Genomic DNA, 24,247 nt, shown 5'->3' with positions numbered 1-24,247 from the left:
TTGTTCTTCTTCGCTAGCAGTAATAGTGTTCTGTGGTTATGACACAGTGCAGGAAGTAGGTTTAGTGAAGTAGGAAGACTCATCAGTGATCAGTCATCACTCAACACAATGTAAACAGCCAACAGATTATTGTGAAATGTGAATGTTATACCTAATTATTGTGTCGTTGACAATTGACATCTAGTGTTTAGATATAGGGCAGACTTCACAGATCAAGCAGAGGTCAGACTTGCTCTATTCGTGTGGATACGATATAATTCTTAGACAATTAAAGTACTTCTTACAACCCTTTAATCTATATATAGTAAAGGAAATAAAATATAATGATTTATCACGAAAATTACAGTTACAATTTGCCTCACGCTGACACTTGAAAGTAGGCAGTAACCGCAGTATACTGACGCAAAGATAACAGCTGATATGAAATTTTAAATTAACCGTTTTCTTGTGTATAATTTATTTATGCATTTGACATTACAATGTTTACAATAGAAAATAATAACTTATAGAAAAATCAGTATTACTAAACCTAAATTGTTTTTCAACAACTTCATTTATATTCGCAATTGAAACAACAGTGCTTTGTGCGCCAGGCTGAATCAAACAATGTTATCAGATGATATAGAAAAATTAATTGAAGAGAAACGGCGGGAATTAGAAAATGAAAAAGCTGTCTTAGGGTTATCTCAGGAAAAGGATCTCTTAAACAGCAAGGTATATCAGCATTAAATTAAACGTTCATGCACTTTCTAATAAACTTACAATTTTGTTTATTAATAGGAAAATGAAAACGATTATAAGAATCGTAACATGTACTACGCATCTCTTAAGGTATTATTTGCATTTATATATTTTACAGCAGATAGTTAAACTCAAGATAATTTATGATTTATACTAACCTTAAGGGTTTATACTAAGGATCTACGTAAAGATTGAGTATAATATAAAGTATGCGTACTGTGACATGGCAATTTGATGCTTATTGACGGCGCGGCGCGGCATAAGTCATAACCGGTGTATTGATCTACAGTGCAGACGTTTCGCTCTCTGAAATACCTAGACTTGTAAAATGTAAATATAACACAGGTCAGTGTACTGCAATCGTCTTTCAGTACTGAAAGTCTGTCTTGTTCCCGAAAAAAACACGAAACTGCAACGTCTACTTGATGCAGCTGTAATAGGTAATTTTTCGTTTGAGAAAAGAATGTAATGTGTATATTTGTATGCCTAAATGGCATCAATGGACAAGAAAGTTTTGTTAAAACAGTCTGGTGACTAATTTAATTGCCTGAGATTAAAATAGAAAATTTATAGTAACAATTTTCACTCAGGCATGAAAATAATCCTTTTTCCATGTTAAATAGTTACTATAGAATCCTATATTTTCCTAATTCAGTTTTTGAGAATTTTATGTTATAAATATTTATCACAATTAGAATTTTGATTGTTCAACGTTCAAAAGTTGATTCAACTATTAAAAGCTATGTTTATTTAATAAATCATTCTTTAAAAAACAAATTAATATATATTGAGGCATTAAAAAATTCTAACTAGGTACCTTTTAAAATTCTACCTTAGTTTATCATATTTGTAATGTAGACCAATTAGGTTTTAAATATGGAACTATTCATAATTTATTAATTGCTTATTGATGTAGATACTACTAACCTTTCATATAGCCCCTTACCTAGTTATTTATTGATAACACATTATGGCGTTCCTAATAACGAATCATAATAAGAATTTCTATTATTCAGTATTGAGGGATGGGTCAAAGATTCTAAAGAAATTTACTTTTAACATTACTTAATTCTTAATTATTTTTTAGCTATCTGTTATTTACATTTAGCATAGTGTGGTAACCAAATATATATATACATAGCTGTGTCTACTTAGAAAATTTATTTATCAAAAACGGCATAAACAAAATATCTCCTTCTACTACTTCTCTAGGTATGTTATACTCAATCATTTTTACAGAATGAGGAAAACAATGAGAACATAGAAGCACCACACCGTGTGAAGTTCAGCAGAAGGAGAGCTCTGTCAGAGAACAATGAAACAACTCTAGAGGAAAGTGAAGAAAAAGATATTTCTCCTGGCTTAGAGAGATACATACGGGTAAGCTAAATTATTTGACTGGATACTGTTAAATTCAATTTGTTTCTTTGCATTATCTTTTCTGGTTAAAGAAATTATCATTAAAACAAACAATGTTTTAGAATTATAAATGTTACTCTTAAACAATAAACATATAAAATGTGAAAGATATCTTATAGACCTTTAAAATGGAAATAATCATTCCATACATAACTAGTTATATGCAAAGGTTTCAATATATTATGCGAAAATTTTCAGTCCCATTTTTCGGGTATCTGTAAAATAACCAAATAATTGGTTCATGTAAATATAGGAAAGTGTTTTTAAAATCGATCAAATATATATATTTTTTATTTTTTTTATTTATGGCTCTAGCACGGTTTGTGCATTAGCCAGCGTCAAGTATAAGATTTTTTGTAATTCGTGCTTGCTTTAGAACTTTTCGACCGTGTCCTAGATAGGTTTAGGCACTCGCCCGGTACCGCACAACCCTCCCAAAGGCCGAGAACAAAATTAAATTAAAACTTGCCCTCGAACCGGGAATCGAACCCGGTACCCCTCACCTAGCTGCCACTTAATAAGACCGCTAGGCTAGGCTATGAGGCCCCCTCAAATATATTTGAGATTATTCAAACATACAAATATCAAATATATCCTCTTCATTGATGATTAAATCAAACCTAGAGAAGATTTGAGGTCAGATAAGGATGAATTCATTAATGGCAATGCCATATCAACTAAACTGAGATAAATCTGCGCCTACGCCACTTACAAACAGCATGTATATATTTTGTTACCCATCTCAATTTCTATGTAATGTAAGATGACATCGCAACTTAGCTCTTAGAATGAATAAATAAGAGTTATGATTTAAATATTTTTTAGGTCAAAGAAATAAAAATAATTTTATTGACCCAATAAAAGAACAGTGGCGGTACAACCTTTTAAGTCTGAGCCTCAGATGTTTCTTCTAATAGACCAGTTGGTGATCAGTCTTCTGTGCCTGGCACACGCCGTCGACTTTTTGGTCTAAGGGAGCGTTCAAGTATTACGTAACGAATTTTTTTCCTTTTATAAAACGTTACGATGCGGGGCGGGGATTAAATTACGCGTTATTGTTTATATTTTTTTCGACTTACACCACATAATAGTAACTAAAGGGTCACTAGGTGGTCACGAAACGTTTTACTATACTGGGGGGGGGCAAAAATTTCCAAAAATTGCGTTACGTAATACTTGAACCCTCCCTAAGGCCGGTTTCCTCACGATGTTTTCCTTCACCGTACGAACGAGTGTTAAATGCGCACTAAAACACAAAATCTATTGGTGATCGAACAGTCCAGCCGGGAATCGGACATCACGGATGAGAGTCGCACGCTGAAGCCATTGGCTACTATTTACCCTGTCTGAAAAATGTACTGTAATGTACTGAATATTACGTTCATCGAATTTGTAATTGAGATTTAACGTAATCCGGAATTAAAAACATATGTTCATTATCAAACCTAACAATTAATTGACTTGTTATATCATGTCTTTATTAATATTTACTCGCCGTCAGTTTTTTGGATACAGGATTTACAGGCATTTAAATTCGTTTATAAAATTAAGGAAGACCATTTTTAATGTCTTATGTAGACCAGTTTAAATTTTATTATCTATGTATAACGATCTACGAATCATACTATATTCGAGTTAACCACTTAAGCGTATCAGATAACAGGTATGGTATTAGCTATTAATATAAAACCGTGATTACAATAGGTTTTGTACAGTTTGTACATCCTTATGGTACTTTTCCGCAGCACAAAAACTTTGTGTGAAATTCAGAAAGGAGACTTAGGGCGAATGCTTACCAGCTACCCACTAAAGTATTTCCGAACCAATTCCACTTAGGGTCCTTCAAGAATAGAGCGTACCAATTCTTCAAAGACCAGGCAAAGCACTCGCTAGCTCATCTGGTGAGCCTCCAGTCGATTGCTCGTTAGTTCTATAAAAAATGTAAAAATCCAATGCATTTGCGCTAAGTCTCTTTTCAGAATCTATTAAAGTAAATCTACTGCTAAGATTGCTTTAATACAAATTCGATAAGCGGCAGCGAAATCGACTGATTATTATGTTTCAAATTATTATCTTATATTTATTTGATTTGCCAAATACCATTGACCCTTGATATAAACTTAAGGATAAAAGCTAGAGAACTGAAATACGAAGAAACAGAAATCCTATTGTTCATTAAAAAAAAATTGTCACAATTATGAATAAATTAAAAATAATTATTCAATTTTTTTGTCGATGTATTTATCTGTTGAGTTCTTACTGTTACAGTGTACAAGTAACGAAGACGACAAAGTGTTTTATATGAAAATTCCTTTTCATAACATCGTTTTAAATCTCGTAATTAATATTGTATGAGTGCCTGCAGATGTAGATAATACCGCTAATCGTATAAGAATACAATGCATTGTTTGACCAAGGACACGAGCTGTGACTGTTCATTATATATAATCAAATATGTACTAACATTAAACGGAAATATAATAGGAAAGAAACATACTTAAACCTTTTCCACTTAAACAAAGTTTGTTATTTTATAAACTCCAAAAATATATATTCGCTGTTCTTATCTTTTAGTTTGACGACCGTTTAAAGTGAAATATATCGAAGAAGACTGAATAATAAAATATATTAAATAAACTGTTTAGGTATTATTACACAAATACGCACTTCAAAGTTTTTTGAGTCGAAATAAAAAAAATTATAATTGTATTTTTATACAAGACAACGTTATCGTAACGATATATTAACGACTTCTTTTTAATGTAAATGTTATCTACGCAAAGCAGTCTATTAGAAGGATCGGCAAATACTTTCAGGAGTGGTTCGAATACTAAAATTTTAACGAAGCCCAGAAACAACTGTTAATAATCAAGCGCTACCTATTTATTGTATGTTTTCAAATAAAATTCTGAATTATAAAACACAAGACCTATAATACAATGCAATATTTGGCGGTCCGAGCTTGGACCTTCCGTTGTCCGCCTGTTACCTTTGTTCTTTTATATACTTACACTATTGGAGTACGACTCGCTAGATTAGCTTCTAGCATTAGAATAGAAGGCGGTTCTTCTCTTCTGCTATAGAAATTAAAAAAATTAGTGGCGTGGCAAGTTTAGGAGCAGGAACGCGATACTTGATGCCATCATAATAATAGTATTAGAATTGAGGACAATTCTCAATCTTTTGAGACAAGAATCAGGGTAATTGATGACGTATGTCAGGCGCAGAAGGCTGATCTACATGCTCAAGACTTAACACACATACTCTATGTAAGAGATGTAAAATGCATCTGCCTCATTGGAAGTATACAAGAAGTTCTAAGGTGCTTGTGAAAGTATTTACCCCTCACGTAACTTATAATAGTGAGTTTAAAACTCAATGCAAACAGCGTAACCATTAAATGACGCAAGCATGCACAAAATGTGGCACCGGGCATTGTTTTGAATGGCTTTGAGTGTTCTTGGCACGAACATTCTTTTAAGTTTTAACCCCGCATACATCGAATTTAAATTCAACTCTTTTGAAGTTTAAGGTATACTTGAACGAGTTTAAATTTTTTTTTATCTTGAACTAAATGCAACTTATTACGAATGGAGTGGGAAAGATCCTTCACGACATTATATGGGACATATGTATATATAAACCATGCACTACTCGACAGCGTCAATGGACCAATCACGATCAAGCGACACTATACGTAGTTCGTTTTTCACGTATGCACTGCACTGTCAACCAATTTCTATAGGTCTGCCGAACGCTTGAATATAAATGGAAATCTGCGAGGAAAAAATAAAATCGGAAAGGTTCCCGTACCATAAACATCTTCTAATATATAAAATTCTCGTGTCACAGTTTTCGTTGCCATACTCCTCCGAAACGGCTCGACCAATTCTCATGAAATTTTGTATTGGGTATGTCTGAGCATCGGACAACATCTATTTTTCATCCCCCTAAATGTTAAGGGTAGTCCACCCCTAAATATTTTATTTTTAGATATTTTTTTCTGTTTTTATTTTTTTATGATACAGCATTAAAAAATACATACAACCCCTAACTTTCACCCCTCTACGATCAACCCCTATTTTTTAATTATACATGATATACATGGCAAAACGACGTTTGCCCGGTCAGCTAGTAAATAATAAAAATCTATCTAGTAATGTAGTACTTTCTTTTTAATCTAGTACTTTCCAACCCATTTACGGTTTTATTGTGATAGTAAAAGAATTAATTATAAACTCGGTAACATCTGTATTGCCAATAATTGAATATTCATTGCAATAACTCGTAGTGTGAAAACATTTACTGCATAGCACTTTCGCACCGAAGCGTACAGTTTCAAAAGAAGCGCCGATGGTTATGGTGCTATTGTTGAAATATTTACATGAGTGTACCCATTGTGTGAATTGGTTTTTTAGTGTGATATTAAAATATAATTAGTGAATTTCATAAAAAGATCATGTTTAGATCGGAGGTAAGGGTTTTTTTATTTAAATAGTTATCTTCAGAAATGTAATTTGCGTAAACTTAGGATTAAATATTTAAAAAATCCATATTCCTTTCAATATACGAGAAACTTACGAAAATATTTTTAGCCATTTACATATAAAAACGTAATAGTTTTTACATTTTAAGTATTTTAGTAGTTTTAAAATTAATAAAGGAAACACCCGGAATAACGTTTTAATATTTTTAGACTATATATAACTAAAATTATTACTAACATAATCTAAGCTAACCTACTAACAAGATCAATATTTTTGGTTACTTTAATATAACAACTACCAACTATTGTAAAACAGGAAATAAAAAGGCTTATTATTAAAGTTAGTTACGCCACGATTGCTGGATCGAATCTGATGTGTATGTGTGATAGTTAAATTGATTTTTGTGCTAATAAAATAAGACGTTATCTAACAATTTTTATTAGACTTAGAAGAAATCATATAACATGCTAGAGTGAAGCAGCAATTATTAAGAGCATAGAATATAATTATATGTTAGTGGCCGCGTGTTCGCTCTGACGAGAAATTCAACTTGCCATTAATCTGAATTCGAAATTCGAATTTCAATTTCGAAGTTTAAATTACGTATTAAGAGTGGGTATGCCTGCAGCGAGATTAATAAAATATAAGCTCTGCAGCAATTTCAGTGAATTTCTGATAGTACCGAATTATGTAATTTAGATTCCACTATAAATTCAAAGTTTTGTTGGTTTGTTAAGATTTTGATTAATTCTATTAAAACTTGGTAGATATAGTAGATGACATTAATGGATGATTATTTTATCGTAATATTAACTATTTTATTCTATTTGATAATTGACCCTTAACCTATGGATACGTATTGGTACATAAGAGTTTTATTAATGCCCGACAGCTAAACAGAACCGCACCTTTTACCCTGTCACACCCTTGGAAACACCCTAATATGTCCACACCCATTGCTAAAATGACCCAAAAAGGGTTTATGTGAAATCCATATTCCTAGTAATACTAGGAATACAAAGGACAAAAAGATTGCAACTTATTAGGAGGCCCAAATCTTTCAGCCTCTTAGGTGTAAAGCTTGATATCAATGCGAAATTTTTGATTTATAAATAATTTGCATGGTCAATAAATAAAAATAAATAAATAGAAATTAACTGTTACTGTTTGTTTAAAAAGAAAATCATACCTTTGTTTCTGGGTCAGGTTTAACTAAAAGTTTCAATAATTAAATGAAAACTACCGAGTATATTGAAAACTAAATGTCTCGTCTACATGCTCGCACTACTCACTGCGCAAAAATATTTTGGATTTTGACATACTAGACTCATAGTAGCATCTATATAATACTAGCTGACCTGGCTAACTTCGTTCCGCCCTACAACCTTATAATATCGTTGTTACTTTAATTTAACTTATTTTAGGATTTCATTAATGTTAAGTATTACATTAATACAACTTTTTTGCAAATACAGAAATGTTTTATTGCTTGCCATTGCGAAAGAAGAATGGCAGTTTTACACATTAGGCATCTTCTCTCTAGCGTCAATATGGCGATACTGCATGTTAAGCACTTTCTGATATCCAACATCTTTTGATCAGGATCAAAGCATGGTTATGCATCTCCTCATTCACCTCAAGATCGGAATTTCTTGAACTGACACGAATTCGACGTAAAATGATGCGTAGTTTGATCAACAGATGGCACCATATGGTTTTTGCATTCGTAAAATTTATTTATTTATTTATTGTTATTCGATAACTTATCCGATATTTTATTGCTTATTCTGCTATTCGGGACGGAAACAAATCCAACAAATCAAAAACCATGGCAATCGGTCCAGCCGTTCTCGAGTTATAAGTGTTGTAACAAACACGACTTTCTTTTATATATATATATATATATATATATATATATATAGATAATAGACACATTTATACGTCTTGATTAATTGACCTTAGGCGAGCATTGGGCTCTGACACTCGGTGCCCATAAACCCGAAACAGTGTCATAGAGAAAAAAAAACCCTAGACCTCCGACTTATATGTCGTTTGTTTCCACTGAGGTAAATGTTACAATATTCGTAAATATAAAAGACTGAATTAATGATACTATTTTTTAATCTCCTTAAGTAAACTTATGTAAGCTGCTCTGTGATCACGTCATGCCGGAAAATAGTCAAGGGCGAATAATGGTGCCAGCCTTCGATAGTGTAACCTTCAGACTTTAATGACGTCATTTAATTAGATATTTTTGGCAATTTAACTTAATACAAACGAAGTTCAAATGTTGGCGCCTATTTGTATTATGTCAATAACCTATGAAGATATTTTGTTTGTCTGCTCTTGTTTAGTTGTCGACTTTTTTCTCATACACGTCATTAATTTTTGGATCTTATACATGCCGGTTTCGTTATGTTTCTTTCGTTGCTTTCACGAGTACAAAATATATTTATTAATTTTAGTAACTTTTGCACAGTTATAAATGCCATAAAATTACTTTATAATAATAATAAATAACTTTTACGACTAAAATGTTAGTGACAAAAAAAACTCTGCTACACTTTTAAATTTTTAATTTCCGTTTATATCTCCTATTTGGAGCTGCAACTATAACGCCTTGCTCCTAATGGCATAAAACATAATAAAATGCGTGTCTTAAGAGCGCGTAGTAGGCTTTTATTTAAATAACGCATAAAATATACAATATTTAATATAACCCCTAGCTCTCGGCCAAATTAATTCAATTAATTTTTGTCTCCACAATACTCGCCATGATTGATTAGAGTTGACTTAGTGTTTTTTATTGTATCAAGAAATTTATAGTATTGTATTTTGTTTTTAATAAAAGTCAATCATTGAAATTACAGTGAAGGATCAATCATATTCATTGTTATTAATTTTATCTAATATGTGAAGCTTGAAACATATTTAGATGAAATCAAATCTACGATGAGTGATTATGGTTATAACCCGCTTTTTATTGCGCACATATCGTTTACCTAACACTGGTCTTTTATTCTATGGCACATTGTCTACACATATAGTATATATATATATATATACATATATACAAAACATTTGTAAAGGATATAGACACGTAGGTGTAATCACAGAGCACTGACCCTTTAATATACATATGGCGTGACCGGGAAATTTTAATTACCACGAAAACAAGTTCAAAACGAACCAGAACCATCACCACCAACCGGATGATTACTTCTGTGATTTGTCCAAACAATTACAAAACAAACAAAACCTCTTTACCTATGCACAATTCATTAATTATAAATCTTTAGGCTTTAACATTTTACATATTTACTTTATTTATTTGTATTAGACCTTTCAACTGCGTAATTTAGTTATGTTAAAAATATAAAGTTAATGATTATTAATTATTTATATACAAATAATAAAATAAATCAGTGGCGCTACAACCCCTTTAGGTCTTGGCCTCAGACTTCTGAATCTGTTTCATGATCATTTTTAAATCAAATACGCAAGTAGGTGATCAGCCTCCAGTGCCTGACACACGTCGTCGACTTTTCTTGGGTCTAAGACATTCAGTTTCCTAACGATGTTTTCCTTCACCTTTCGAGCAAATGTTAAATACGCACATAGAAAGTCCATTGGTGCACAGCCGGGGATCGAACCTACGACCTCAGAGATAAGGGTCGCACGCTGAAGCGACTAGGCCGACACTGCTCTATATATATACAAATAATACTGTTACTTTATCTACGTTTAAAAAAATAGAGGGACAATTTTAAAGGGAATTTAATAACAAAGAAGGCTAAACATTTTATCAACATTAAATATAGAAACAATTATCATTCTATCTCATGATATTTTCTGTGTTAGTTTAGACTATTATAAATCCGTAGAGCGTAGAAAATACAGGCTCGGCTTTAATTTCCATATAATATTAATTTCCAATTTCTTTTGGTATCATTTTCCGCTAGTTAGTGGATCTCTCCAATTATCCGTAATGCGTTTGTTGCAAATGAATTAAATCATTGGAGCGCGTTAATGCGACACTGAATATTAATGCCATTTGTTCCGGCTTAATTAAGCTGTACAAAGAATTTTAGGCCGTATTTCAGTATTAGATACTGAAAATCATCTTGTGATCCGTTACACCATTTTTCTAACAGTGCTTAGTCAAAAGCTTGGCTATTTAAAAGACTGACGGAGAGTTTATTACCAGTTCTTGTCCGTTCTACTGGCAGTAAATCTAAATTTAAAACTATTATTTTTATTGTTTCAAGTGAAGTGCAGAGCCTGTCTTTTAGTTTTAGAGTTTGTATTGCTATGTGTAATATATTGGGTGGTCTAAGGGTAAGATTCAGAATTGAGACTAAGGGTCTGTTTCACAATGTATGAATAAAGTACCAAATAGCTATTCAACACATCAATTATTTGGAAGATAAATTGTGCTATTTGACATTCATCGGACTCATAACTTATGATGGACTTATGTGACGAATAGCGCTATCTGACAGTCGTGAAACGCAACAATAGTGTTTAACCTACCAATAAGTAATAAATAGCTAATTTGGAACTCATGTAGAACTTATCCGTAGATTGTGAAACAGACCCTTAGCGCTAAATCTGACTTCCGTACGTCAACAAGTATTGAATTTTCACATTTGGGGGTCATAGTTCGCGCATTTATTTCATATGTCATTATTTCATACGCTTCCTTTGGAAAAAAATGTTTCCAGACAGCTATAGAAAATTCTTTTATAAAAAACTTACGCCCTAACAAAAATATGATTAAACCGTCAATATGGTCACACCCTGATATCGTCGCGACTACTTGAATGTGGAACTAACATGCCACAGTTATAAAGCAGAACATTGCATGTTACGCGCGATGCGCCACGTAAAATCAGGATCAAATAGGATTTCATGATTGCAATAATACGTAATTGCGGCTAGGAATTCCATTGTTTTTTTTAATCTAGTATTTATTACTTATTCATGAACGGACTTTTAGAAAAATACATTTTTCGACAGGCCACCCGATAACGCTCAAGAATTCGTATGGGAATGACATTAGCTCACGCGTTGTCACGATTTTGTCTCAAGCCGCTGTTCAGCAATTCTGTGGGATGAGAAAGTATAACCGCAGATGAAACAGCGTTTGATTATGATTGGAGAACAGATGTTTTATATTGCGGAGTGGCGATGTTGACCAATCATAAGCGTAACGCGCGTTTCGTCTTTCGTTCCCACCAGATTCTTGTTTATTTGTAATAAATTAAAGCAAAAACCACTCAAACCGTCAAACAAGGCGTCATACCTTTAATATTTGTTTTACTCATGTCAGGCTAAGATTCTTCGAACAGAATACGTCTTGAAAGTGCACTTTTAAAATATAAGGGAGCGTTCAAGTATTACGTCACGCAATTTTTGGAGATTATTGACCCCCCCCCCCCCCGTGTAACGCGCCGTAACGTTTTTCTCTACTGTATTCAAGTATAGTAAAACGTTTCGTGACCATCTAGTGACTCTTTATACCTAAAAGTTACCATTATGTGGTGTAAAGTACTGGAAAGTCGAATAATATTAACAATAACGCGTAATTCAATCCCCGCCCCGCATTGTAACGTTTCACAAAAGGACACCCCCCCCCCCCATCCCCTAACCTAACTAGAGGAAAGAGAAATAAGATCCTATAGATATCTTTATCTTATTTTTATAATTTCAGCGCTATCTCGGTCTTCCAGTTATGTTAAAGGCAGGTGAGTATTCACCCAACAACCCGCTGATACGAGGGGAGCGGTCAACCGGCGATGTTCTTCTTGGGTTGGGGGAGTATGAGCGACGGAGGAATACGCTGCGCAAGATACGACAGAGGCAGTATAAGGAGTATCTTGATGAGGTATTTTTTGCAGTTTACATAATGAGCACTTTATACAGTTTTGTGTATGTAAGGAACTGGAATTTTATTTAAAGAGTATTTAAATGAACCAAGTGTTGGCCTAGTTGCTTCAGCGTGCGACTCTCATCCCTGAGGTCGTAGGTTCTAACCTCGGCTGCGCACCAATGGACTTTCTTTCTATGTGCGCATTTAACATTCGCTCGAACAGTGAAGGAAAGCATCGTGAGGAAACCGGCATGCCCTAGACTCTAAAGTGAAATGCAGTGTCTGTGACAGATATACAAATCTGAGGCCTAGACCTAAAAAGATGTAGAGCTACTGTTTTTTTTAATTAGTTATATGGGATTTTCACCCCGTAATGACCAAAGTAATCTAAATGGTATATAAATCGAATGGTAGATATTTGAAATTTGAACAAAACTTTAGACATTTATTATTATCTATATAAGGATTTTATGAATGAAAGCGGATTACTTACTTCTTACTTTGATTCCATGTCGACTTAGCAAGCGAAAATAAAACAAGAAGAGCGAGAAAAGGCAGAACGGGAGAAAAAGGAGAGAGAAGAAAAAGAAAGACTGGCGGAAGAAAGAGAAAGAGAGCGCGAACGGCTGGAGTTGGAGAGAGATAGATATAGTCCAGAAAGACGACGAGCCAGCTTCACTTTCAGCAATGTTTCTGGTGCTAATAATGCGTATAATAGGTATGTGTATGTAATATGGCGGATATCATTATGTTTTTTTTATATTAACAATTAATAAAGTATCTTCTATCAAGAACTATAAAATTATACGAATTAATCTATTTAAAATAAAAATTTAATCAGTTAAATTACAACTTTGACGGCTCATTGGTCTAGTGGTTAGTACCCCTGACTGCGAATCCATGGGGGGTTCGATCCCCGGCTGAGACGAACATCGATGTGATGAGCGTTTGGTGTTGTGCTTAGGTCTTGGGTGTTTAAATATGTATTTATATGTCTATCTATCTATAATATGTATGTATATCCGTTGCCTAGTACCCATAACACAAGCTTCACCAGCTTAGCATGGGACTAGGTCAATTGGTGTGAATTTAAAAAAAAAAAAAGTGTCTTCATTGAAATATATTCAGATTTGCATATAAATTTTAAAGTAACAAATGAATATTTAAACATTTAAAATCTCAGCAGACTAAGCCGATTTTTTATGTTCCATTTCAATCAATTGTTGTGATATGATTTTTTTTCGAGTAATTTATGAACAAATTTACACTTACAAAATTTATAACATACAGGTTCTTTCTCCTTTTTAAAGTCGGATAATGTGCATAATTTTAATTGTTGTAACGTGGAGCGAGCGCCTTTTTTATTTTTATTATTATACTGTTTTTCGTTTTTCATATGTAATGGAGGGTAGTAGACTCTAAAAATATTCTTATATTAATTGTAAGGTAATAAATTAATAAACATTAGAGTAGAGACCATTACTATCCAAGTTTTTTTGTCTTAATTATTTTAGTTATTTTAACTATAAATCACTTAAAATCACTCAGTAGTTGACACTACATATTTGTGGCTGATACATATAATTTTGTTGTATATAAAACTTATGTATATATATAATATATACTCGACTTGCTATCGTATTCATTTCGAGACCCCTTCTGGCCGAACCGAATGTTCGGGACATTAAGACAAAATAAATCGTTGGTAAAAATCTATTTTGCATCTTGCCTTAACGAATAATTTGAATATTTCAGTAAAGTGGATACAGCAGTTCAAGTAGACAGACATACACCGCTGTCCCTTGCCGTGCAGACGGACGACAATGATTTATTTCCCACAAGAACAGGAATATCGGTATGAATTATATTATTTTACCGTAACACGACGTCTTTGCCATTAAAGAAAAAAATTATAAATAACCTCCTGATTATACCTTATTATGATAAAGGGAGCGTTCAAGTATTACGTAACGCAATTTTTGGAAATTATTGACCCCCCCCCCCCATGTATCTCGCCGTAACGTTTTTTAGTACCCAAGCACAATACTGTTCCCAAGTCTAGTAAAACGTTTCGTGTCCACCTTGTGTCTCTTTAGTTACTATTATGTGGTGTAAGTCGAAAATAATATTAACAGTAACGCGTAATTCAATCCCCGGCCCGCATCGTAACGTTTTACAAAAGGACCCCCCCCCCCCCTTCTAAAACGCGTTACGTAATACTTGAACGCTCCCAAAGTAGAACCCGATATTAACTGGTGTTCAGACTAAATGAGCGTCAATTGTTTTAAGATGACTTATTATTATACAATTTATTTATTTACACTTTGCTTACAAAAAAATAATAAACATAATATATGTGAAGAGTTCAGGCGCGTCTCATACCAATTCTTCGAGATTATATCAGATTAAACAGAACTTAGCCGGTCCATTCTTATTTTAGTTTGAAGGACCACCATTGATTACGACTATGAAATGTTGTTATTGTATTTCGTGTAAGAGTTGTGTTGACCTTGCGGTTAGACGCCGGTACGTCTAATGGCCGATTTACATTATCATTAGTGTTTAGGAGAGTGCTTTAGGATAGTACTTTAGTTGAAACATGTAAACGCTACTTGCTTTAGTAAACGCTACGCTAAAGAACTTGCCTTTCAAGTTGTACTAAAGCACTCTCCTAAACACTAAGATAATGTAAATCGGCCTTTAGACCCAAAAAGTCGACGAGAGAGTACATTAGGCAGATCACCTACTTGGTGATTAAGAAAAATAAAGCAACACGGAACAAATATAGAAATATGTACTAGCTGACCCGGCAAACGTCGTTTTGCCATGTGTATTATTTCTAGGAAAAAATTTTTTGTTCAATAAAAATAACTATCTACTAGGTATAATAAAAACTAGGGGTTGATGGTAGAGGGGTGACAATTAAGGGTTGTATGTATTTTTGTATGCTGTATCATAAAAAAAATAAAAACAAAAAGTTTTGTCTAAAAAATAAAAATTTAGGGGTGGACTACCCTTAACATTTAGGGGGATTAAAAATAAATGTTGTCCGATTTTAGACATACCCAATATGCACACAAAATTTCATGAGAATCGGTCAAGCAGTTTCGGAGGAGTTCGAACTACAAACACTGCGACACGAGAATTTTATATATTAGATGAATCCCAGAGGTTGTAGCGCGACCTAGTATCAAAAAAACCAGTAGTAGCCGAGGTTGAAACGTACTATGTGAATGTTGAGAAACGCCCAGTTGTCCGTCTAACACCGATCTAAAGTTTGTTATTAATCCAATATTATAACTGAACATTCAATATTTTTCAGCTACCCTCAAAACATCTCCTAACACAAGCGGAAAGAGAGTTGTCCCCTCGCACAGTAGACGTCAAACCGGCCACTTGGCATTGGTCGAGTAACTATGAAGATAGAGGCAGGAGAAGAAGGAGCTATGGCGATTTTGATGGTTAGTTCAATAAGGATAAAATTATAACCAGCACGTCAGGAAGACCGTCACCTCATTAGAATTTGTAACTTTAGTTATTATATTGTATAAATTCAAATTCAAAATAACTTTATTCATATAGGTAAACAAGTACACTTAGGGGCCATCCATAAAGTACGTCACACGTTAATGGGGAGGTAGGGAGGGTATCACCGAAGTGTGACATCGTGTGACAAGGGGCATGGGGGGGTCAATACTTTTGTGACGTCACATGTTAAAATTTTAAATACTAAAACCATTGATATACAAAAAACCCAAGATATATATCTCGTCTCGAATAAAAGTAACGCTCGAAAGTGTTGTCTCTTTCTATAAGTTACAAGCATATATTATTGCAAAATCAACCTTACGCGAATTGTTTAAAGTTGTTATTACAACGATTATTTTTAAATACATACATAGATTTAAAAAAAATTGTGACGTCACATCAAGAGGGGGGGGGGGGTTATAAAAATATGACAACCTGTGACAAGGACGGGGGGAGGGGTTCAAACGTCCTAAAATTCGTGTGACGTACTTTATGGATGGCCCCTTATAAACATCAACAGAAAATATGTTAAATTAATTCTAAATGTACTTATAACTTAACAATAAATAAGAATAAATAATATAAACAAAATATATTTGAATCAATAAATGAAAAGAAATAATGTTGTTACGTAAATTTCATAAACATTCCGAAATCTACATTAAATATGTTTAAAATATCTACACGGACTTTTAAAAGCATTAAACCTACATTTGCATATATAATAAAAAATGTGATTCCAGCTCGGACGTCGTCAAACACAGACAAACAGACATATAGGCCGTCAATATTGGATGCCGATGTTATATCTTTGAGGAACTTACAAGCTGAAAAGGTAAAAATCTTTATCTAACAAATACAAATTAATTGCCACCTTGAGATTCGAATGCAATGTTGTCCTTTTTCGTTCCTTAAACCTACGATAGAAAATGTATAAGCACTGTGTATAACTGAATTCGATACACATATATTGGAAGTACGTACCGATTCATTCATGTTCAGCAGGTCAACTCACTATAGAGCTATGACTGATATATGTCAAATATAATCTATTAAATTGGCCATACTATAAAAAATATGTGCTTTAAATAAAGAACTTAAACTTTAGCATTCTTCTTTAGTTATTACTGAACTAATTAAAAATGATTCAACAACATGAAGTAGTTATTTAACATTCAAGAATTCCTATTGATTTACGTAAATTTATCTAGTACCTTTATGATAAAGTAAACAAATTATATCGACTATAGTACGGACGCGGAGCACGAAGAATTTCGTACATAGACCCCTCATCTTATGTCTTTGCTCGCTCGCGCATAAACATATTGCCGTTGCGCTCACACAGATGCAGTGACCGCCGTATTCAGAGATTGTAAACCTTGTAGTCATAACCATAAAGACTTGTGGTGGTGCACATGTACTTTGGTTTGTTTTGTTATAAATAGTAATTCTTTTTTTTAACCCTGAAATAAAAGAACATTCCGTGCTGGGATACGCTCGTGTGTAGTTTCGTTTTTGAGGTTAAGTTTGTGTGTTTGGTCGTTGAATTTATTTGCTGTTATGATATACCCAGTGTCACTATCACAGTATATACGAATCTAACGACACCTCTCAAACGAAAATTTATCAAGCCGTTCAGGCTGCAGAGCGTGTCAAAAAATTATACATACATACACTCGAAAAACATAACCCTCCTTCTGGCGCAGTCGGGTAAAAAGCTATCCTTGGGTACTTACCTATATTAAGTCGATGATCTTATTTACAAAGCTAAGTCAAATTCTAAACTAACGTTTTTAATATTCATACTTATAAAAAAAATGTTTTTAACCACTGGCAGTAGGCCCAAAGGTCATTGTACGAAATTCTTCGTGCTCCGCGTCCGTACTATAGTCCCCTCTCGAGAGCGAACCCGAAATCTCTAGGTCTTGATTAACTGTTTCGAGCTAGTAGAAAACAATATGAATGACGTGGTAATTTGTTGTATACCATCTGCAGGAGGCTGCAGCGCGACGTCAGTTCTATCAGCAAGAGTTACGTAATCAAATAGAAGAACAGCAAAGAATAAGAGAAGAGAGGAGGAATAGAGAAAAGTGAGTTAAGATACTTGAATTTTAGATTCATTACAGATTAGATTACAATAGAGCGTTTTGAACCAATACGATATAGGGATCTACAAAAGAAGAACCTACCACTACTTTAAAGGCCGGCAAGCCTTTTGTATGCAGGTGTCCACCGTAGAACTCAATCACTGAGCCGATTTTGATAAAACTTGAACTGTTTCTCAAGCTAGGTCGATTCGAATCAAAAGGATCTCAATACAAGTCATTATTTAGGTTCGCAGAAATTTGTAGACAAACTTTTTAACGAATTGTTACACGAAAGCCTAAAAATAAGGGAGGGAGGGGTCAAGAATCTCCAAAAATTGCGTGACGTAATACTTGAACGCTCCCATAGTTATAAATCAATATTTTCAGAATGTTGGAACAAGCCGAAATGAGGCGTCTCGAACAACAACTTCGTTCGTTGAAAATGGCACAAGAAAGCGAAATTGATAGACATAGAGATATCAATAGTAAGGTAAGAATTACCTCATCTATATATATAAAAATTAAACCCGTTTTCCGTTGTCACGACATCACATGAAAACGGCTCGACCGATTGGTCTGATTTTTTTTTTGTTGTGTTTGTAATTGTCAGGAGAAGGTTCTTATAAAAGAAAAAAAGAAAAATTGAGTGGAAAAAGTCTAAAAACAACACTTTTCTATATTCCCATACAAAATATTCGTAATAATACTTAAAAGTCAATTTAATCTTTAATACCATACCATAAAGTTCAAGTGTTAGTGGAGGGGTTCCGGGAAGGTAAATTTTTATTTTTTGACATAATGTATTTGTTGTATTATCAACTTTCTTTTTTTTATCTTACTAGCTAGACTGGTGTCCCGAATAGCAGAATAAATATTTTAAACAAATAAAGAATCGACTGTTAGGCGGTACGATGTTCGGCAGGCCAGCTAGTTATAATACACAATATTACACTATGGTCGTAACTAAAAGTGATTAGATTCAGAGTCAAAACCCAATGTCAGTCTACCAACTTACCGTTACTTTGTTTTGCAGGCTCTTAATGTGGTTTAAGTTTTCATTTAGTTTTGTTTATTTCTGTTATTGTTATTTTTTATCTTTTAGTTTTAGTTATTATGATTAATTTTTAATTTTTAGTTATTTTCATTATTTTTTTTTGTTTTTTATTTTTGAAGTTATATACTTCTTTAGGCGCGTTATGAAAAATTTATGAGAGTGATTTTACGATGCGCGCGCACCGTGACACAAAATTAACAGAATCAAGATGCTACGGCATTGGACATAATTTAAAAACAACATTCGAATAATAATAGAATTTATGTTACACTTAATGTAAGAGAGTAATAATAAATATTTATTTATTTATTTGTAAACTGAACTTTATTGACTATAATGACTCCTTTTCCAGTCCTTGATTATTTAATTGTAATTAATTATTTGCATGCAATCAAAAACTTATTTTTAATAATGCCAAAGAAGTATAACTTCTTACGCGCGAACATAAGTACACGCACCCTTTTTTATTTTGTGGTTGTTTGTTTAATTCTTTCCTTTGATAGATTTCTTATGTTCTAATGTAATTGATGTGTATGTGTGTTAAATTTGTGATGTCATATTCTTGTATTTTTTTTAGGCATACACATTGTTTTAGAATGTATAAATAAATAAATAATGTCAATGTACTTGACGTACGCGAGTTTTACTTAGTGTTAGTATCGACTCTAATACCACTCAAATCTCGCATTTGTTTAGATGAAATACAGAATACTTATAAATATCTGGTTAAATGATCATTTATTCAATTCCTTCTCAGATGCAGAGAAATTCAGCGGAATATGAAATGCAGAGGACATCACTACAGAAGGAAATAGACGAAGAAAGATCTCAAATTAAACGTAACACGGATACAAATAGGTATTTTGAAAAGCCTTACACCGTCAATGTGCCAGATACAGCAATATTTTCACCGAATTACGATCTCGAAAATTACTTGAGGAAAAATCTTAATCCAACCAAAGAGAGCCTCCATCTCGGTAATAAAAGACATGAGAAATGGAAGGAAAGTGAAAATTGGTATGAGGAAACACCCTACCGTCAAGAAGTTTATAATTATAAAGATCTCAATGAAAACAGGCAAATACCAGATGAAAAAATTAAAAGTTACAGAGAGACCGAAAGTGAGAAATATAGGGTAGATACTAATAGATATAGGCAAGAAAGTTATAAAAGCGAATTCGATACTTTGCCCATACCAGTTTTACGGCATTCGCCAAAACACAAAGTGGAAAAGGAGGAGAAGTGTGAGAAAAACGAATTAAGCGAGGAGATGCAACTTGTAGATGACAAGTGGAAAGTACCCGCAGTTCAAAAGAATATTTTGAAAAATTTGAAAAGTGAGGGTAGGAATATAAATATTTTGACCCAATTGGGTTCCATACGACGCCAACTTCAACTGGAACAAATGAAGTTAGATAAAATTAAACAAACCGATTTTTAGGTATGTTTTGTCAAAATTTTAAATCGCATTTTAATTTTTATGATTAAAATACAGCGGTTAGTTTAGTATTCATTTTTAAAAATAAATAGACTGATTGTGAAATAAAAGTCAAAGTGTAACTGATAATGTTAGTGTGGTCTCTTTCTAAGATCATTTAACAATTACGTCACTTGATCCATGACAATACTTTGACAATTAACATTAGTAAACAAAAAGAGGAGTCAATACTCCTGTTTCGTCTGAATAAATATTAATTAAGATTTAAAAAAATATCTTTATAAAAATTAAATGTGTCGTTTTGGTTCTATAATCAGTCTATTTATCTTTAAAATATATAAAATTTAAATTTTCAATAAATAACCGTCCGTGAAGCTTGCGAAATAAAATATTTTTGCTGAATTTGAAACATATTTTTATGAACATTTATTATGAATATTCGTTAATTTGTTCGCTAATTTTGATGCATGTCAAAATTAAATCGAGCAATATTTAATTTTATATATTTGTTGTGTTTTATCGGTGTTGCTATTTTTTAATTTGAATCAATCTATTTTCATTTGTAAGTGTTATTACTTTAACTAAACCTGTATTTTTCGTCATAGTTGAAATATAAATTGAGAAAGAGCGACGAAAGAGTTGCGTACTCCGGAAATAAACAATCCGAAATTCCTCATATCTGTAGATTTTGAAAATTAATGTACTTTTCAAAGATTTCCTTCATATTTAAATGCGCCTTATTTTATCTCTACGGGTTTTTGAAGTCTATCTCTAAGGCCCATAATCCAATATATGTCTCTAGAAATCTTGGTTGCACCTGGATATATCGTCTAAATGTAACACGGTCTAACTTCGTTCTTATAAGTGATTACTTATAAACCAAATGTTGCTCCTTACTTCATACTTCGACTAGAGCATAGCCAAAAAGTTATTCCGTAGTGTAGTGCCAAATAGGTTTTTGATTTTTAAAATTTTATCCTTGTCTTACAGTTTTGATAATTGTAACAGACATTTTTATTTAAGGTATGAAAGTTGTGGTGTTGTCTAACACCCTTATAAAAAATAAATCAGTTTCATTGCACTCTTTAACTGTCATGTTTCGTCTCATCGAAAACACAATTTGACAGAAAGAGAAGAAAGAGTTTTAGAGTGAGTGAGATATAGATCGTTGTCATACTCTGGTTTGTTCAAGGAAAATAATACTTTACTTTGTTGTTAATACCTTGAGCAACGGTAAGTTGAATGTTTTGTATGGCCTCAAAAATACTCTTAAATAAAAATGTTTAACAATAACCTATGCACGTTTATTCCTATATCAGTAGAAAAGTCAAAATAAATGTTAAGTTTAATATGTTATGTGCGTTACAACTTTCTATTAATATTCGTAGTAAGTAGTGTTATTTAGTCAATGTGTAATCCAAACTAATATGAATCCAAAAATGATCGCTACCACGTATCGATTAAATCGCAAAAGTATATCAAATCTCGGTGAACCTTAAGCAGAAGAAATAAAGTAATGAAGTAAATTGTTGTATAGAAACAATGTGTTAGTATAACTGTTAATTTCGGCAACATTTTATTTGTTATGCAGGATTTTTGTTTAGTCTAGCTTTCCGAGGTTTTATCTTATATCTCACCTGAGCGTAACTTTACTAGCTCTGCGTTTACGATATTATTATCAAATCGATGTTGAAGTTTGTACGTTTTAAGTGGCCTTTAATATTGTCGCGAATTGCGTTAGTTATGTGTGAGTTCGCGGAATATTGTTATTAAAAGACTGGTATAGATTAAGAACTCGAGCTTGATTGAGAAAGTGATAGGTTGAGCCATAAGTAATATTAGATGTCACATCCATTTTGAAACGTAGTGAAAAACAGTAAATTAAGAATGACTGTAGTCTCTTTCTAACATCATGTATAAAAGGGAGATATATAATAGAGCTGAAATTAGGGACTGAGTGAAAAAGATTTGATTGATTGCTTTTACTCATTTTAATATAGCGCCATCGATATTTAAAATATACAGTTAAATTAAAATAAATTGAATATTAAGCTTTGTATGATTTTGAATCTGTTGCAATAAGTAATAATTATTTAAATAAAATAATGTTTTAATCGAACTTCGTGTTTTATTTATCATTACCTTTTTGTTTTCTTATTAATTAATAACTCGTTACAGACGTAACTCAGACACTTCAACTGGATTAATAAAATTTTACTAATTAAGTTCCGTAATTTCCCCAATTTATAAGTCTGCTTTATTGATATGTATTCTAATAGATCTATATATGAGCGAGTCATTTTATATCATAAAATCATAATAATAATAAAAGACTTGAATTTAAGATACATTTTTTTTTTATATGGCTCTGGCACGGTTTGTGCATTAGCCAGCGTCAAGTATAAGATTTTTATAATTCGTACTTTTTGCCTTAGAAATTCGACCATGTCCTCCATGTACGGTTTAGGCACTCGCCCGGTACCGCAAACCCTCCCAAAGGCCGAGAACAAAATTAAATTAAAACTTGCCCTCGAACCGGGACTCGAACCCGGTACCCCTCACCTAGCTGCCACTTATTAACCCTAGATCACTAAACATTAGTCTCACAGGCTACACGACTCTGACGCATTCGCTGTTTATGTATGTTCCCGTTACCGCACCCCCCTCAGCCGCTCAGTACCTTCCTAATTCGGCCAATCAGTGACCCGTGAACTCGCATTGCGTACGCACGCTTCCTACTTCCGGAGATATTACGCAATAGTAGTCTCTCAGGCTAATGTTTAGTAATTGCGCCACAAAAGTGAAGAAAGGTAAGTTATGAAATATTTCTTTTTATTTACGATTTTATCTATAATAACTAATTACTGATTAATGTAAATGAATAATAAATATGTGTGATACTACGAGCAATATTTATTTTATGAACTTATTATCATTTTTTATTTTTTTATGAGATTTTGAACATTTTGTTTTAGCAGTATTTTCTGTTACAGATGGATTTGATACGAGATCAAGATAAAATATTGCAGATTTTGAACGAGTCAGATAATGACGATGACGATTCACCATTTTTTGGACCATCTGGTGTGCCTTCGGACTCCGAACCTGATGACAACTTAGAGGAGGACTTAGTCGAGGATACCGACGAAATTGAAGATGATTCGTCGAGTTCTTCTGATGAAGATCTAAATGTTTCCCGGAGAAGCCGTAACAGAAACAGAATCCTAGATTCTGATGATGATTCTTTGGAGTGTTTGCAGCCTTGTCCACCCATAGCTTCTCACCAGGATCTGGTAATACAACCTGAGAGACCATACATTTATGGAAAAAACAAACATAAGTGGGCAACTACTCCACGCTCTTCAAACACTCGTGCATCGGCTCGAAACATTATTCATTTTGTACCCGGACCTAACAGTGATGCAAGAGATTTGGTAGAACCACTTCCAATATTTCATTTGTATTTATCTGATGAAATGATTGACCAACTTGTTATTTACACAAATGCAGAGATTGAAATAAAAAAGGTGAAGTACAAGGAACTCACTCATACTATTTCTCCAACTTCAGCTATTGAACTAAAAGCTTTACTGGGTCTTCTTATGCAATCAGCTGCTATAA

General features: G+C 33.1%; 1 protein-coding gene and 1 long non-coding RNA gene across 3 annotated transcripts; both read left to right on the top strand.

The window, feature by feature from the left end:
• Positions 1-447: 447 nt before the first annotated feature.
• Positions 448-22,745, top strand: LOC125053259 (trichohyalin-like). 2 transcript variants are annotated; one of them, XM_047654522.1, is made up of 10 exons: positions 448-714; positions 1,981-2,121; positions 12,361-12,534; positions 13,041-13,237; positions 14,275-14,374; positions 15,842-15,980; positions 16,791-16,882; positions 18,043-18,137; positions 18,522-18,624; positions 19,946-22,745. In XM_047654522.1, exons 1-10 carry the CDS (start codon positions 607-609, stop codon positions 20,627-20,629), a joined length of 1,833 nt encoding a protein of 610 aa, XP_047510478.1. In that variant the 5' UTR covers positions 448-606; the 3' UTR covers positions 20,630-22,745. The 2 variants fall into 2 exon arrangements, with proteins under 2 accessions (XP_047510478.1, XP_047510479.1); XM_047654523.1 differs by lacking the exons at positions 448-714; positions 1,981-2,121 and adding an exon at positions 6,504-6,634.
• A 460-nt stretch (positions 22,746-23,205) lies between these two features.
• Positions 23,206-23,942, top strand: LOC125053163. The gene is made up of 2 exons (XR_007117537.1): positions 23,206-23,436; positions 23,620-23,942. It is a non-coding gene; the product is annotated as an uncharacterized LOC125053163 (long non-coding RNA).
• The last annotated feature ends 305 nt before the right edge of the window (positions 23,943-24,247 follow it).

Source organism: Pieris napi, chromosome 10 (assembly GCF_905475465.1).
Source record: "Pieris napi chromosome 10, ilPieNapi1.2, whole genome shotgun sequence".
In the NCBI taxonomy this organism is placed as follows: domain Eukaryota; kingdom Metazoa; phylum Arthropoda; class Insecta; order Lepidoptera; family Pieridae; genus Pieris; species Pieris napi.
Note: the sequence above shows the minus strand (reverse complement) of the source record. Positions and strands in the feature narration are given on the sequence as shown.

Coding starts and splice junctions, on each gene's coding strand:
- LOC125053259 (XM_047654522.1), top strand. CDS start 607: ATGTTATCAGATGATATAGAAAAATTAATTGAAGAGAAACGGCGGGAA. Junction 13,238..14,274: donor GCTAATAATGCGTATAATAG/GTATGTGTATGT, acceptor TGAATATTTCAG/TAAAGTGGATACAGCAGTTC. Junction 18,138..18,521: donor GAGAGGAGGAATAGAGAAAA/GTGAGTTAAGAT, acceptor CAATATTTTCAG/AATGTTGGAACAAGCCGAAA.